This window comes from Mycetomoellerius zeteki, unplaced genomic scaffold, assembly GCF_001594055.1.
Source record: "Mycetomoellerius zeteki isolate Tzet28-1 unplaced genomic scaffold, Tzet1.0 scaffold62, whole genome shotgun sequence".
NCBI classification, from domain to species: domain Eukaryota; kingdom Metazoa; phylum Arthropoda; class Insecta; order Hymenoptera; family Formicidae; genus Mycetomoellerius; species Mycetomoellerius zeteki.
Window position 1 is genome coordinate 1,023,430 of NW_017257632.1, and position 18,485 is coordinate 1,041,914.

The window sequence follows — 18,485 nt, forward strand, 5'->3', positions numbered from 1 at the left end:
AAAGAATTAAAATTAAAGAATGAATTTCTTAAGTATTCGCATTTGTAGAGATTAATTCGTGACGCGCAAATTATTTCTTAACCGCTTAGAACGGAAGTCTCAGACTCATATCTTTACAGGAGAACTGATCTCTAAATAAGATCTCAGCACAATATAGAAAGTTGGTGCACGTACAAGCTTTTCCTCCCGTATATCCTTTCAATTTCCGATCAACGAAGAAAAGATACTTTTGAAGCGACGAGAGTAAATTTTCCTGATATAATGCGAACAATTAAACATCAGTCGCAGGAGAAACTGAGTTTGCTCAAACGCCGAGTTAAATGGATAAAGAAGCAAATTATAGGACGGCCAATAACAATAGCGCTTCCTCGTCAATAGAAAGAAAGAGAAAGATAGAAACAGAGAGAAAGAGAGAGAGAGAGAGAGAGAGGGCGGGGAGGGTGAGATACCCCTCGCACAAAGAGAATCGCGCTCCAGTTTCATATTCCATTTACTGCATAATTGGCTCGGAATAGATAAATAATTGCAAGAGCTTCGAAATAATGCTGACGAATAACGCGACACGCGTTATTTCGCGACAATATAAACTTTTATTCAATGAAGAAGAATCGCGCATACGACCACATATAACGATGGCTCACAATTGGCTCATAAAAGAATAATGACGTTCCGTTAAAGTTCTTTTTATGCGAAACATAAAAGATGCATGTTGCACGCTTCGCATTGAAACGGTAATTAAAATATGATATTTCCTTTATCGCGTTTACGATTGAAGTTATTGTAATTAAAATAGCAGACTATGTGTGCGTCAAACATGTTGAATATTTGTTAGCAGAAATATTTGAAAACTTCGGTCCTCCGCGAGAAAGGCCGATGCAAAGCGGATGAGACTAATCCACGATTCCCACGTCAATTCCACGCTTGCACGAGTTTTTACTTCACAGTCAGACGGAACCCTGTATAATCGTCCAAATGAGAGTAGGAAAAAAAACCGCGCCCCATTTCGTGACTCGTCTACATTTGGCCGGCGCGAAACGAAATGTCTCACAATGATGCACTATCGAAAATTATCCGGAAGAGGACGGAGGAGCGACAATAACGAGTGAGTGAAATCAGCACATTTGGCGCTGTATGAATTTCGTAATGTAATCAAGTCTCGCATCTTCCGAAAGAAGGAAGCTTCCGAAAGCATAATCTTTATGGCGTATCTACAATCAGGGTAAGGAGAGAATTGGAGAGAAACGTCGGTGGTTGCATGTCGTACGCGGATGCCCCGATGAACGCGCCATGGACTATTCATGAGGAACGTCAGGTCGAAATTGGGACAGCCCGAGAGTCCGCGATTCGAAACGGCAGCGAGGAATGGATTGACCCCGATCGCGCGAGAGCGATTTTTGCGCGAGAGAAGCACCGGAGCGTGCATCGACCCTGCGACGATCTGTCGTTGCCGCATGTTTCCTTCCCCGACGATTCTGTTGGAGTATTTAAAAATTTGGCTGCACGAAAAGAAAAGAACAATTTTAATGAAATATCTGAAAATTCGACTAGATACAGATCTGAAGATAATTTTGTTGGATCATTAAAATAATTTTGTAAAAATATCAAGCATAACGAGTAATACTGTACAAAATTTTAATATTCTAGTAACTAGTTTGAACGTCTTACATCATTACTTTGATGGACCGACAAAATTGTTTTCAGATCTGTATCTTATAATTAAAATTTTAGATACTTCAGTAAAACTATTTTCGTGTAGGTACACTGAAAGAAAAGATTGACTGAATATGGCATAGCATTCTTAATTGGCTGTAGCAGCCAATTAAAAATGTTATGCCATATTTTACCATCTAAATTGCTGCAGCAGCTAATCTTCTCTTTCAGTATACAGATCTGAAAAGAATTTTTGGACCATCAAAATAATTATATGGGACGCTCAAATTGCATTGTTAACTTTATAATGTCAAATTATACCCAATTTGAGTTACTTTTAACCAATTTTGTCAGTCGCCACTACTTCTATTCAATACATCGTTAATTTTATTGAAACGGTGGAATTAAACAATTTCACTGAAATAAAATTATTAAATTTGATTCAAATTTAATTTATTACTTTCTAAGTATTGTACATTAATATGGTCGATTTTTACTCTGAGACATGGAGTTTAAAAATAAAAAAATGTTATTTAATTTAAGGGATTGGGTTACCATTGTTCCTTTAATATTTAGCATGGTTAGAATATCAAAACTTTTCGTAGCATTAATCAACATGCTTGAGATGCTACACTGAAAAAAGAGTTTAGTATAAAGCCACTAAATGTTTAGTAAAACAATGTCAATTAAATGATTAACATGACTAAAAATTATTTTAATTTCCTAAATATTTTTAGTAGGTATTATCAATATTTAGGAAAATAAAGTATTTTTTGTTTATATAAACTTTAATAGCTATTACCTAACCTTTTCAGTGTATGATCCATCAAAATTATTTTTTAATCTATATCTAGCTAAATTTTTAGCTAAATTCTTCAAACAAAATCGTTCCTTTCGTGCGCGTTTCTTTTCCTAGGGCGCGTTCAGATTCCCACCCGAGTACTCTCTAGGTATCTTTTTATTCTTTTTTAACATTCGGTGAATAGCAAGAATGAAATAAATCTGAATGGCATTCAGGTGGAAATCTGAACATAGCCCTACGTTTCCGCGATGCGGCTGCAGCGGATGCACCAAGTTCTACCGATCGAACTCGCAACGACGACCGAGTCCGTCAATGTCGCTTCGTTAACGTCGTCGTCGCCGTCGCCGAACGTCGCCACGCCGCGTCGCGCCGCACCGCGACAGAATCGTTCGATTCTGTTATATTTCCTCTCGAATCGAACCGGAAGTAAGAGAGACGACGTGATTCTCTCCGTTTCTTGTATTATTCAACCATTTGCAATCTGTTTTATTTTTTCAGAATCACTACCGTATAGCGACACTTTTATTATTCAGTGACATTTATTGTCTAGTTAAAAATTTACGATTTTCCTTGTGATAACTAAAATTTTACTTGCAACAACAGCATATTCAAATAGTTAGACTTTCTTGTATCAAGTATGAACAAAGTAAGTCATCACGTTGTCACAGATGTGTCATTGAAATTTATCAATATTTCTCGTTAATCAAAGTGATTCATATATATATATATATAATAGTAGTATTCGTTTTCTTCTTTCACCGAATATAAAGGAAAATAAACAAAGTGTCAATAAAATCTATTGAAGCTTGTTATAATCGAAGAGTTGCAATAGAAATTTCTCGCGTAGAATATAAAAGGACTGAAAGCTAAGCGACGAAGAAAAGCTATGGATTTAGTTCCCATTTTCACTTTAGTGGTATCTGTCGTTTCATTGAAACCGATTAATACTTTTCGATAATCAAAATCACTCGTAAAATAGCATCGTTCACGACGATGATTCACGCTTAAGTCAACGCACTGGAAAGCAAAGTTGGAGGAAAAAAAAAAGAAAGAGAGAATATAGCAAGTGTTATTTTTCTGCACAATGAATACGTTCCTCCAACGATTAATCAACTTCTTCCTTCTCTCCCGTTTCCCTTTCAAGCATTCGCCCGCGTCATTCACAAAGTACGGGGACATGAAAGAATCCCAAGGATTTTTTTCCCGAAGGACACAGCAGTTCGGTTTCGTACTTCCTGCACCCGCCTGACGCACTGGAGAAACCTGACGAATCGAACGAGAAACGGAGCGAAAAAAAAACACCGAAAAAGATGTAAAGAGGTACACGGAAAGTTATAGCGTAGCCTTTCGCGAAGTACGGAGGATATTACGGATTCGCCGCACCAGTTTCATTTTGGCACTGCTCGACATGCACATCTCTCGCTTACGCTCGCGTCGTATCGACCCCTCGACCCCGTCGTCTCTGCCCACTCCGAAATCCGATTCGGAGCAGCGGGACTCTCCGATCGAAGAGCGACTCCCGGCGACTCGTGCGGCCCGAACAAAGGATCACACCCAGGCAGGCGAGCGACGACCTGCCCGCGATGTATCCTTACGATTTCACGGACTAGGCGTCAACCAGCGATCCGGAGGAGGCGTCGTCGGAATCGACGGTCCGCCGCCATCTCGGCGAGCTCGCACTGTCTCTCTTTCTCTCCTCTTTCCTCTCTCTCTCTCTCTCTCTCTCTCTCTCTCTCTCTCTCTCTCTCTCTCTCTCTCTCTCCCATCTTTCTTTACCAGCGGGACAACCTTTCTCTCGGTCGCGACTTTTCGCACTCGGCGATTCCACGAGCCGCATCAACCGCAAATCGATGAGGAAACGCACGCGACTCCAGATTATTTTTACACAAAAGCGGGCACTCACACCGGGATGACGCGCGTACTGTCAACCGCGCGCGTGAGCGCGACGCGTGCACGTCAACGACTACACGCGCACTCGCGCTGCATCGAGGTTGCGCTCACTTCGAATTACGCTCGTTCACGCACTCACGCGTACACGCGCCCGCGCCCGCCCGTGCGCGCGCGCGCGGTTCTACGCTCGCAGCCGCAGCTCGTGCATCGTTGCGTTGCGGGTCCCTCTCGTATATCCGGCGTACCATCGGGGGTACTGTACGAGGGCAAAGCGTGAATCTTGCTCGTTGTTCGAAATATTTATATCGGAATTTCCATTTTTTTTTTCGAGGAACACTCGCTGCATCCACTTGCTCCCGTATGCGTGTCTTACAACGTTCTTCCGCTTGTCTTTTCTCCAAGTGGATTTTCGACCAGCAAAGGATCACACTGATCACAGTACCATGAATATCAAGTGTCAAGTCTCCACGAGTACATGAAGACACCACTTCTTGGCCTAACAATGTTACACGGCCGAGAGATCCGAGATGCACGTGCGTCCGACGCGGACTCGATACTCCGTTCTCGTTGTCGTATCCCGGCTGACGATGACAACTTGCGGCGGTGGCGACGACGACGACGACGACGACGACGACGACGAGCAGACCGGCTGCTGGCGTGCCGATGCAGCGTGCTCGCCGCGGCCGACTCGAGCGGGCACTTTTCCTCTCTCTCTTTCTCACTCTCTCACTCACTCTCTCACTCACTCACTCACTCACTCACTCACTCACTTGGCTGCCGCGTGCTGAAAAATCGGGGAAAATCGATTGTCGAGACCAGGCGCGGCGTCGACCGAAACGCCGTAGCAGCTGCTCCCGCTTTCTCTCTTTCTCCCTCCCCCTCTTCTCTCTCTCTCTCTTTCTCTCTCTCTCCTCTTTCTCACTCTTCCCTAATCTCTCTCCTCGTCTCTCCTCGGTCTTTCTCTGCAGTCGGCTTCCTCTGTCGCACGGTCACCGGCTGTCACGATCCCCACTTCTTCTCCTTCCTCCCGTGTTCGTTCCGCGTCTCTCTCGCACGAGGGAGATCCTCTTTCTCTCTCTTGGACCTTTGAATCAGCTGCCTCTGGCCTCTTTCTTTATCTTCTGTTTTCCTTTCCCTCTCTCTTTCGCTCCTCCTCATTCTCATCAGTAAGCTTATAAAATAGTCTCGTTGGAAACTCCTTATAAATTGGCAGAATAGACTTTAGAAAAATACTAAATTTGTATTGAATGTGGAGAAACGTTTCTGGGAAATTCCCAAGCGTATTCGCGATGTTCCGTGCATCATCTAGCAGTCTAGATTATGGGAACACTCCCTTCGGGAATGGAGCGCTCCCGACGTTCGAGAAGCGTTTCTATCGTAGACGAGAATGCAGCGGCAGCTAGAAAGTTGACGGTAAATACGCAGAGCGATGACGATGATTCAGGATATAACGATGAAAACGATGAATCACCAGCGGCAGATTTAAACAGGCTATATAATGCATTCTAAATGCGTTAGAAACAAGAAATGAAACTTCATTCTGCGCAGACTTTTTACGCGGTCGTTTTTTCTCGGAGAAAATTATTTCAAAATTCTATCTTAACATTTCAATTACAAATCGTAAATATTTGGATAGATACGTTCGTAATCCCGTACGAATTGCCGCGATGCGATAAGAAAGGTCCCGAAGTCTAAGTCTAGCCGAGGGCAATGCGAGTTCTCTGCTTAATAATTAACACAAATGTTAATACAAACGATATTGTGAACAAGCAAACATTCACCTTCGTAACTACGTAGAACTCTCGTATTGCAGCTGCAGCTAAACCAGCTTTCCGTTGAATACCTTGTTACGAACGATACCCGCGTTCTGCTTTACCGTGCTTGGGTATATACGGTATTCTGTATATCTGCTTTATACTCGGAGAGAATTTCCTAATTTAATTTCGTACTCAGATTTATCGTTTCAATTTCTGCCAAGTCTCGTGGAAAATCACGCGATGACAGCTCGATTTTTTATCTCCCCCTCCCCTCTCGCCACTTACCTCCTTCATCGGTCATCACCGTCACGGTCGACGCAGGTCCGTGACCCTCGGGGTTGAATACCTGCAGGGAGACGAGGTACTGCGTGAAGGTATCCAAATTGTGAATACTGTGATTCTGAAAAAGAAAAAACATGTTTTTTTTCTTTTTTCCCCTTCTCACATAACAAATAGCGTACTAAGATGAAGTGTCACGCTACTTACGTCGACAGCAGGATCACGAATGTAAACGTTTTTCATTTCTTCATCCGCTTTCTCGCGTCGCCGGTACCCGATGCGATACCCAAGGAACTCGCCGTGTATGGTGTCGCGACTCGGTGGCTTCCACGCCAGATAAATAGACGTCGCTGAGGTATTATGTGCCGCCGTGATGGTTGGTTTTCCTTCTGGTACTGCAAATAATCATATATATTGTACGTAAATCCTTCCAATCCTAAACTTCGGGGGAGGAAACGGGATCCCAAAAATAGAGATAAGAGAAAAACTAATCCTGAAAAAGTATTATACATCGCGCGCTTGAGATAAGTATTACGTTCGCGTTTATGAATACAATACGTATCTCGTTACACGAGGAAATTCGCGCGACTTCGAGTGGCTCATCTAAATATCGTATATGTTTATTCCATGCGAGAACAGATTGTTTTATCCCTTCGGGAAATCCCGATGAAGCTTCACGGTTCTCTCTCTTCTTGTCCCTCGCTCTCTCTCTCTCGTATTATTATTTCTGTTATTTTCACTAATATCTATAGTTCTTCATTTTATTTCTGTAATGTATTATTTTTGTGTTATTTTGTATTATTTTTATTATTCTTTATTGTTTGCAGCTCTTCATGTTTATTTTTGTAATGTATTATATCTTCTATTTTTTATGTTCTTTTTGTACGTTTGTTGCGTTGCTCTCTGCTTTGCCTTGTATTTAAAATTTTTAAAGAGGGCTTGCTCTAGAATTAAAATAAATGTTTACTCAATCAATCAATCAAGCAATCAACCAATCTCTCTCTCTCTCCCCCCCTCTCTCTTTAAAATATTATTATTTTTGCTTCTTTTGTTATTATTTTCATTATTACTCCTTATTATCTATAGCTCTTCATTTCATTTGTAATGTATTATTTCTTCTACTTTTTACATTTTCTTTTGTTTTGTACTTTTGTTGCATTACTGTCTGTTTTGTCTTAAAGTTCTTAGAGGGCTTGTCCTAAAACTAAAATAAATACTCAATCAATCAATCAATCAATTAATCAATAAATTTTTCTCTTTCTTCCTTTCATCAATCGAAACATTTAAATTAAACGTTAAATACTATATACACTATAGAAATCCATCATTTTTCCATTGAAAAAAAACTGATTTTAAAGAACAACGTAATATGATATACCGTAAAAATAATATTTAAAGTTGTTGCGGAACGCAGTGTTCGATGGCCGGAAATCGATAGTTGTGATTGCGTCGAACACGAATAAATATGTAATTCTCCTTCCCCTCTTCCCCCCTCCCTTTCCAGGCGAGCAGAGAAAAATTAATAATATTTGATCAACAATCATGGATATAAATGTTCAAACTCTTGGAAATTTCAAGTTTTTCCCATGTTTATGGAGGAGCGCGATATAAAATTTCACAGATATTCGTACGTGTTGTTGACGCACGCGCGAATGTATTTTACGCTCGACATAGAATGTATATTTCCGACAAAATCATTCGATCTATGTTAACAATATCTCTTTATATATGTACGCGCGATCGTTTACTAGCATACGTACCGTTTATTGATCTCCCTCTCTCGTGGAATTGTTTTCGAAATCGGACATTTTTAATTCCGCGTTTCCGCGTGCATACGAACCGCATCTAAATCCGCATATCGCAATCCACATACGCGCGGTAAATTGATATCTTTTTCCATGTCGTTACATATAGAAAAATGAGTCGATGGAGCGACCGAATTTTTTCGCACCCAAAAAAATATATATTCGTTTCATATTGTAAATTTTTGCCGTTATTAAATACCGTTTTCTTCGCGCGCGACGCGTTTCATACATCCGAGAAGCACCGCGCGGCTATTCAATCTCCATGACGTCGACCAAAATGCACGGGTGTGAGCCGCTAAAAAATGGTCGTGTAATAATTTTAATGCTGGTGTAATTTGTTTCAGGTTGCCTTATCGTGAAGGCAAGGCAGGTGAGGCTCGTTACGGCAGACGACCCAAGTTCGAAATAATTAGCATCCGCGTGTCACTTTTTGAAACACCCCCGTCGCGCTGTCGCGATATCGCGTCGGCACGTCGGCGTCGGCGTCGGCCGACTCGGCCGCGGAGGATGAGAAATTATCGCAGAAATTATACCGAGACATTTAATGCGCGTCGTGCGTCAGTGGCCGCTCAGTTAACCTGACCGACCCATCCGTCGTGTTTAATGCCGGTGAAAACGTTAATTGCACGATAACGAAGCGATTAATTGTGCGAGGACGATCGTACGAAGCGTCAGCGTCGTAATTATCAGTTATTTTATTAATTAATATTTAATTACCCTCTACCTAACAATCTATCTTTATATTTGTAAACAAATAGGAAAACTGATCGTTAATTTATGATTCCAAGGAAGAAGAGTATTAAATTAATTATATCTTTACAATTATTTCTGCAAGCAAAAAAATATATTAATATGTTACATAAGGTAAAATTGCTATTGATAAAAATGTTCTACTTAATTGTTAGAAAAGAGGATAATATGTGACGTACAACGATAAGCTGACAAGCGAATTGAGTATTAGTATAGAAATAAGTGATAAGTCGCTTAGATAGCCTCCGCCCCTTCACTTACGTTGGGCAATTTAGCGCCGCGATAAATGCAAGCTGCACTTTTTACCGGTGCTAAATCTGCGTTAACTTATTATTACCCCGTCGGCGTGTTTATGACGATAGCGTCGGTTTTATACTTCCGTGATATATTATCGAAGTACCAATTTCGCTGTAAGCGCTGAAACGCTTAATCGTGACAAACCGTTCGCGTAAACGTTGCTAATATTGTTCTCGAAATCTACGTATCGGCGTAATAGCGCTGTAAGTACACGAGCGTACATATTACATAGCTTAGCGTGCGAAATTACGCTATCCCGATCGAAGTTGGCGCTTTATGTAATGTATCCCTTTCTCTCCCTCGTAATTAAACTGTAATTATTAATTTTTTTCTTAATACATTCTCGTTGCACTTTTACAGGTAAAACAGGTAAAACAGGTGGGTTCGTGTCGAACTCGACTAACTTGAGTAAACGAACGACAAGGGCGCAAAAATTGGGCCGCATTGTCGGATACGACACGATCGAAGAATCGCGGTCTGATTTGGTGCTTTCGGACGATTCATCATTTAACCGGGACGCGACAAAGTATTGTCGTTATGTAATATCAAGGTGGGGAAAATAAATTACCTCGGTCACACTGTACTATAGAGATTCTTCGGGTTCCCATCGCTACGTCGAAACGTGACTCGCGGAAAGGCGCCTTTATTGCATCTGCTGAGTCCCTCTACTACTTTATCAACCCCGTCGGAATCGAAAATAGTTCGCACAGCAGGCAGAAGCTACCGCTCTTTCCCGATTCTCGAGACGACTTCCGCGAATGAACTTACTTAGGATCCCGACCCATCGGATGTTGCGGCAGCAACAATGCGATTCACTTCTTTTCCTTCTCTATCTCTCTTTCTCTCTGTCAGTCTCTTGTTCGATTTTTAGCGAGAAAGGCTTCGTTCCCGTTTATTTCACGCCGAAGTTAATTATACTGAGTGCGGGATATATATCTAATCGATGAGCAAATTTCTCGGTTAAACCAATAGACGATTAAACCTTGAGTCCTTCATTTATCGTTATTATTACAAGCGGTTGTAAATCTGCTCAACTTGCTCGATATACAGAATTAACAGTGTGGCTAGTGAATAATCTCCTTTAGCGAACGTAATCGATAGTTATGATGGAACGTTGATTGACACATAGAAATCTTGCACGGATAGAATAAGTTTGTTGAGATATCTAAAAGTTTTTAGTAAGATACGGAAATAATTTTGTTGGATCATCAAAATAATTATGTAAGAATCTCAAGCATGATGAGCAACACTGTAAAAAGTTTTAATACTAGCTATGTACTAGTTTGAGTGTCCTATATAATTATTTTTATGATCCAACTATTTTTTAATCGTGCCGAGCTAAATTTAGTTAGATTTTCAGAAAAACAGATGTTCTTTCTGTGTATAAAATTAGATATCTAAAAACTGTTACTGCTTGTAAGTAATGAGAGAAGAAAAAAATCAAATTGTTCCTTGTTGTCCTACATAATTATTTTAATGGTGCACCAAATTATTTTCAGATCGGTGTCTAGCTAAATTTTATATACTTCTGTAAAACTGTACTTTCCGTATGCAAGTTCTCGTAAGAACGTGTTCTTTCATTGAAAAAATCTTATGAAGTTAAAAATTTACGAAACTGTCATTACTTATAAGTACCTAGAGAGGAATTAAATTGTTAGGTAATTAATTTTTACATTCAATACGAGATTGAATGTCGCATTTTATCTGCGGATCATCGTTGCGGATTCTCACAGATTGCTCTTACATTGACACCGACGGTGACCGAAAAAAAAGGTGAGCGGTGAGCTGCCGGCTGAGTTCCTACAATTTTCGGTTTGGCTCTCCGACTCGATGGCGCGAATGAACTTACCAGGACGACGCAGTGCCGACGGGTGTCCCGATGGCTAATTGGTAGCTCGGTTGCGCTGTATATTTATGGCGAGCGGGGGCGAACGAGGTCCGGAAATGGGTACGAGGACCGTGGTGCCGTATACGTATTTGGACCCGGCCGCGAGGTAAAGTGGTAGTAGAGAAGTTTCGTCGGTCCGTGCCCTATTGATCCGGGTGTACGGAGGGAGGTGAAAGGGTGCTTTCATTTGAGCCATCGTGAATTCCCGTGCCGTTGCCACACGGGCGAGCGACCGAGCGACTACCACCGGATCGACCTATCTACCTACCAGCCGGCCTACTGCGTCCGATATCCACGAATTAGAATCACGAATTAGAATCCGGTAGCATAAACCAATGCGCGGCAGGTTCCACGGTATCACCGCGTTGTTCGTCGTTCCGTTTGTTTGCCGAATGTCCGTCGAATCAGCCGCCGAACCTACCGGACTCGCGCGACGGGATCGGCGAATCGCGTGCAACGTGACCTGTCTACGCATCCTGTCAATATTGACGCATTATTCACCACTCGTACGATCGTCGATGTCGATGTGGGCATATCGACTGCCACATTCCGTTTGCAAACTGAAACGAATCGCGCGTCGCGCCGCGCCGCACCGCACCGCACCGCACCGCACCGCACCGCACCGCAATAACCGACGAGGAAGATATCGTTTTTCGAAGAGCGTATCAACAGTGTTTCCCGTTAGAGTCCAAAAACGCATCGTCCGTAATTAAAAACGGAGAGAACGAGGTAAGCGCGAAAGTGTGTCGCAGATGGAGAAACGATATCTATCACCGTTTTGAAAAATTACAGACCAAAAAAATTGTCGTTTCGTTCTTTCCCCATATTACAGTTACAGTGTACACACAGAAACATATTATTCTATTACTAAAAGTGATTGCTCAAAAAGTAATTTACTTTCTTTCTTTTAAGTAACGGTTATTTTTAACAAAAAATATTTTTTAAATAATATTAAAATATACTTATTACAAGGAGAAAAATATTTGGTTGAATTAACTGGAATTCTGATGGAAAATGAGCAATCTAGAATTCTAGTTAAATCTACTAGATTTCTTGTTAAATTTACTAGAATTTTAGTTAAGATAACCAACGTTCAAAATTTCCTTGATTAAATCTAGAATTCTAATAGATTTAACCAGAAATCTAGTAGACTGTATCAAAATTCTGGATCGTTCATTTTCTACTGGAATTCCAATTAATTTAACCAAATATTTTTCTCCGTGTAATTTTAAGAAAACTCGTTGTATTATGTACTTAAAACATTAATTTTCTTTTGAAGAATATTATAGAGGAGACCGGGGACAAAAGTAATTTTGAATTTGAAGTGTTATAACAGTTAAAATATAATATTTATATTAAAAAAATATGTATCTTTAGACTACTAACAAAAACTACTAATAGAATTTATTTACTACAAAATTTTCTTTGATTTAATTTTTTTTATGTAACTAGAAAAAAAGTTATGTTTGTTTAAAGACTATGAGGCATTTTTACTGTCCCAACCTCGTGGACGATTGTAACAGTAGAGAAGGATAATTGTACAACATTTGCCAGAGGTTTCTTACATAACACAACTACATGAGTTATACTCTTTCTTGCAGCTGCACGAATAGATAACTGGTCCTTTATAACCTCTTTAAATGTCTGTTTGTATAAAGACACTTGTTTCATATAATTTTTCTCTTATCTGTCTTGCGTTTTCTTGTTAACATCATTTTATGAAGAAAAATACAAATAATATTATACAAAATAATACTAAAATAAAATCAAGTAAGTTCGGGGACAATTGTAACGTTACAACTGATCCCAGGCATCGATATTACCATTGTCCCCTAATGATATTTTATGATTTACAGTAAATGTATTAAATAAAAACCTAGATAAAAATCAACTCAAATGTGCAAACTATCAACGTAAATAATCATTAAAACATATTAAGATAGTACATTATAAATTATATCTTCGTTATAAAGAAAAAAAAATATTTTAGATTTTGTACACGCAATAAAATTTATTTGATGCATGAAGAAAGTAATTTCTGCTCCTGCACTCGTGTATAACGAACGATTCAATGCCGATCTGTCTACAGAATTTTACCATGTAGCCGCATACACATATCTATTATAGTTTAAGAAATATTAACAATGTTACTATTTTCCCCTTGTTACTTTTGTCCCAGATCTTCCCTAACACTCATCGAAGAAGCGACTTTATGTAATAAGCAAATCGAATTCGTTTTAATTTAATGTCCCTAAAGTCCCTGAAGTATTAAACTTTTATTAGGATTCAGAATATATTTTGAATAAATTTCATACTCGTGATGAATTTCTGATAGGTTTGCGGATATATGAACTTTCGAAATACTTGAAACAAGTAATTATTACTTGCGTACAATATGTATTTTTCTGTGTGTATTCATTTCTTCCCTCGTCTATTTGTCTTTTATAGAGAATGTCGTAAGTGACGTACGAAACATCGTTCGCAGAAATACGTTCGCGGAAATACTTCGTTTCTCCGTACGTTGCGATCGTGCACACCGTCGATTTCGAGTGCATGCGATACTCATTGCACCGACAACACGAATATATCGCGACCGCATTTCATCTTCGCCGCCGCGAACCGGCTTCGCACGACGAATGTATCGTTTTTCGATCATGATACGTCTCACGAAGGAGTTTTTTCTTTTTTCCCTCTTTTTTTATTTTAATACATAAAAATTCCCGCACTGTATCGCATTACTTAACATCACGTAAAAACAAACTGCGCGTGTCGCGGGTTCAACAATATTATATTTCCCGATATGGTATTCGTCAACTGGCGGAAGGACCGATTCGATAACGCGATCGAATCTAAACTACCGTAGGAAAACGACCGTATGTTGCAGTCACGTAACGAAGCAACAAAAAAGAGAGAAAGAGAGAGGAGAGAATTATCTCGATTTTATCGCGAGCGTTATCTCGAAGCGTTAATTCAGGCACAGCTGATGGGATCGCGTGCGATATTGCGATGGGAAATTACAAAAATACCGACATCAATGATACGCGAATGAAATCGCGCGTAGGATTTCGCGATTTATCGACACCGTTGGAATAATATCACTGCCGAATTTTTCTCCCGTGTCACGTATCGGCCCATTGACGTCATTGTTTAAATTAATTATTAATACGGATGTGCATACGAGTACATTTCCACATGGCGATATGCGAAATACGGTTCGACATACAGATATCTCGATAGCCAGATAATTATTCCCATCTCACACGACAGAATGATGAGCCATCGTCGATGAGCTGCTACCAGTCATGGTTATATGGTTACGTATGTATCTAATAAGAGTTGGGTTTGCATACAATACCCGTTTGCGAAATAAACCTGCAACGTAGTATCGTATTTCAATTTTTAACGTGAAACATCTCGGAAACAGGATCGAGTTCGGAATGCGAGTATAAAATAAACTCTTGTTGATCCACGAAGAGAATGCATACACTGAAAAAAGAGTCGGGTTGGATTAATTGGAACTCTGGTTAAAAATTGACAAATCAGAATTTCCTTGATTGAATCTATTATAATTCTAGTTGAAATAACTAGAATTCTGATTAAAATACGATCAAAATCTTCTGGTTCGTTCATTTTTCAACTAGAAAATTTTCTCAGTGTAGTAAAAGCAATACGTTCAAGGGCGAAAATATCCTCGGTTCTGTATACTTAACAATATAAATTTTAATTTAAGTAATATTAAGTGAAAGTCAACCGAAAAATATTCAACACAAATGAATCATATTCTTATCTTAGTGCTTCACTGAAAAAAAAATAAATTGAGTGGTACAGTAAATATAACTATAACTTACTGCGCGAATTCAATATCTGTAACTAAGAAGATTTGATGGTTTAACAAATCGCTAATTTTATTCAGCTGTCAACTTTGCTACTTTAACATAGAAAATTGACTGTATGTATATTACGACTGTAGATTTGCTGAATCAGTAAAGTTTTCTGCTGTGTTTTTTTTCCGTGTTAATAATATTTGTGAGAATAATATATTGTGAATTTTATAATTTCCAGTTCAAGCAAACGTCGATTATTTATGAAAGCAGTACATTTACAGATGGAAACATTCTCAATTCGGCATAATTACAGCGGAAAAAGAAATTGCATTAATTGGAATTCTGGTTGAAAATGGATAATTAATATTTTCTAGTTGAATCTATTATTTTAGTTCAGATAATCAAAATTCTGATTAATGTAATCAGAATTTTCTAGTTTGTTCATTTTCAGCAAGAAATATTTCTCAGTTTAACAATATAAATATTAATTTAGGCCATATTAAATGAAAATTCCTCGACAAATGTTTAACAAAAATGAGGTTCAGTTGAGGACTGTGTTTCAAGATCGATAAATAATCAGTGCGTAATTTACTAAAAAATTATAGACTTCATACAAAAATATTATTAGACGCCAAATTCCGCTTTGATCTTTCACTCATTTGTGTTATATAATTTAGGTTTCTGTTATTAAATTTAGATACTGTGTTAGTTGTGAGGAGAAATGTGACACTGAAACTTGTTGCAATATAACAAACCCAGGGACGATATCCAAAATATTCAGCAATCGATACATTCAATTTAAAACTTAATTAGCATGTTATTAATATAATATTACGTGGTTAATAATGTAATGTAATATGTTACCGCCCTCTCTACGATAATATAAATTAATGTGTAAATAATTAAGAAAGGCATGTATGTGAATGCAGATATGAGTGAATATATGAAGAATGTCAAATTTCCTCTTTCCAATCTCTAAATAAACTATTAATTATATTATTAAATGCGATTAATTATAATAATTTGTTCAAATTTGTGTAATATAAATTAAATAACTATTTTTAAATATATGTAATATAATATAATATCATTAATATAATAAACATCGCCAGAGAGTAAAATGACCAGAGACATTTTATCATTCTAACAAGCGACATGATATAAACTAAATACTAATAAAATCTAATATAAAAAATTCGTTAAAAATTTTATCCATCCACATATAATGTGTGTAATATTATAAAATCTGTAAGCAATCAATTATTCTGATTGACCCTGTGACATTTCGTATGTATTTCGCGAATGATCAGCGCGTAGAACATGGAGAGCGCAAAACGTCGAGAGAAAAAAAAACTAGCAAACTGTAACACAGACGCGAATTCAGTGCTCACGCGTTTACTCGTTCATCCGTTAAAAATGAACTGGGATTCCATCTACGAGGGTTACATTCCACGAGCCACCTAATTCTCGTTGGACCACGAGTTGGCCCTTCGCATGCACACGCGAATAACCCGGTAATTGGGGCCTGCGATCAGCGACGCGCGGGAATCCAGGTCGAAAAGGGTCGAGAGCGTGGAACGGCGAGATGGTCCTCGCACTCGCAAACTTTGTCGTCCGTGGCGCGTATATATGGCTACACGTTGCTGGCCATCCTCCTACGCGGTCACGCTCGACGGAATTTATAGGGTCAGCTTGGCCTGGCGCAAGATTCGACCCGCTCAACCTATTTCATAACGTGCGGGAGAATGACATCGAGGACGCCGCGCCGGCGACGAAAGAAAGGATCTGGGAAATGTAGAGACAGAAAGAAAAAAAGAGAGAAGGGGGAGAGAGAGAGAAGAGACGAATTAGCAAACAAAAGGAAAAGGAAAAGAATAGGCTCGACTTGAGTCTGCTTGTACGCTCCCGGCTGCCGGCTGCAATTAGCGCCTCTTTAGTTAGCCGTCCTGGACGATTCTTCTCGCCTCTCCAGATGCCAAGAACTGGTCGTGCCGCGCTCTCAATCCTCTCCCGTCCTCGCCGTCGCTGTATTCTTTCGGATTTTCCTCCTTTCGGCCGGAATTTCGTCACTTTCTTCCGCGTGTCGCCGTAAAACGCTTTGTGCCCACCCTCGGGAACGCTAACGACCAGAGGGTGTCAACCATTTAATTTAGCATGACGCCATTCAGCGTCATCGTGGTCGACAAACTTCGTTTTGATAGCCTGCGGGAGATGTAATTTGGACGATTGAATCGGCTTGAAGCACAGATGTACGCAACGAGAGGATATCCTAAAGCCGATATTGGCCCTCACCGGAAAACTTTACTATCACAACGTTTCTAAAAGAGTGAGAAAGGTGGAAGAGAAGAGAAAGAAACGTGAAAATGCTTTGCGTTGGCAATGATTCTATTTAGAGTAAATTTTATACAGCGTCAACTGTTTTTTATAAATTCTTCAAAGATTGACAATAGGCAACATAAAATATTATAAAACATATGGAAAGGAACCCGATATTGTTAGTAGCAGTCTAATTGAAAATCTTGTTAATTTAATTGACACCCATTAATAAAATATTATGTTAAAGAACATGGCACATTTGTTTCATTAAATTAACAAGATTATCTTCTCACAATCAATCTTTAAACACAATATCTTAAACCGAACTGGGGTAGTAATATCATAAATTAAATTGCCAAGCAATTTAATAGTATTGATGATAATAAACATCCTAAAAAGTTGTAAATAATTTGATACTAATAAGCATCTTAAAAATTGTAAATAATTTATTATGAAAATATCACTTCTGCCAAGATTCATTGCTTATATTGCGTGATGGATGTTTTAACCAATTCAACCACAAAGCTGTGATGATATTTTTCGCATTAAATATCATCTACAGCTCTTGAAGATGTTTATTAGCACGAAATTATCTACAGCTTTTTAAGATGCTTATTAGCATCACTATTAAATTGTTTAGCAACTAATTTGTGACATTATTACTCCGGTTTAATTTAAGATTGCATATTTTTTTTTAAAGACACCGAAATGTTATTTAAGCATTAAGATTTAGTTCAGGCCGATAAGGCTTTTTCATTATTTATTGTGTGTATACGATTTTATGACACATTATTTAATAAGAATATTTTTAATTAGATCGCTGTCGGTTAATATTTAATGCATTATTTTTTCCGTGCATAACTTAATCAGAACGATCTGTTTTCGATTTACTGAGAAATCAGTATCCTACCTATCGCTGCAATTTCCACAGGCATTCGTTGTTTATAACATGTATACAACATAATAATATATTATTAATATGTCAATAAATTAATATTTTTATAATATACAAATGTAATAAATCATACAAGTATTTATAATAATTAAATTATTTGTATAGGTATTCATAATGTGTTATCGTTTTATTGAAACTGATATGTAAATATAGTATATATTCTATCAGGGTATCAAATTTTAATAAATTCTATATAATGTAATTATCTTTATTAAATTTTATAATTATATGTTGTACTTATAGCACAGACAATTCTCTGTGCCTCTTTAAAA

The 18,485-nt window shown here is 38.6% G+C and overlaps 1 protein-coding gene across 8 annotated transcripts in view; it reads right to left on the reverse strand.

Moving 5' to 3' along the window:
- Positions 1-18,485, reverse strand: part of LOC108728508 (Protein tyrosine phosphatase 99A) — a 219,510-nt gene that overhangs the window by 18,842 nt on the left and 182,183 nt on the right. For 3 of the 8 annotated variants that reach the window (XM_018457075.1, XM_018457077.1, XM_018457074.1), the window contains exons 4-5: positions 6,586-6,773; positions 6,385-6,499 (exon numbers count right to left, since the gene is read on the reverse strand). In XM_018457075.1, coding sequence (XP_018312577.1) covers positions 6,385-6,499; positions 6,586-6,773 — 303 coding nt within the window. Of the gene's footprint in view, positions 1-3,879; positions 4,134-4,228; positions 5,131-6,384; positions 6,500-6,585; positions 6,774-18,485 lie in introns of those variants that run through there. The other 5 variants (XM_018457082.1, XM_018457079.1, XM_018457078.1 and 2 more) reach the window with 5 other exon arrangements.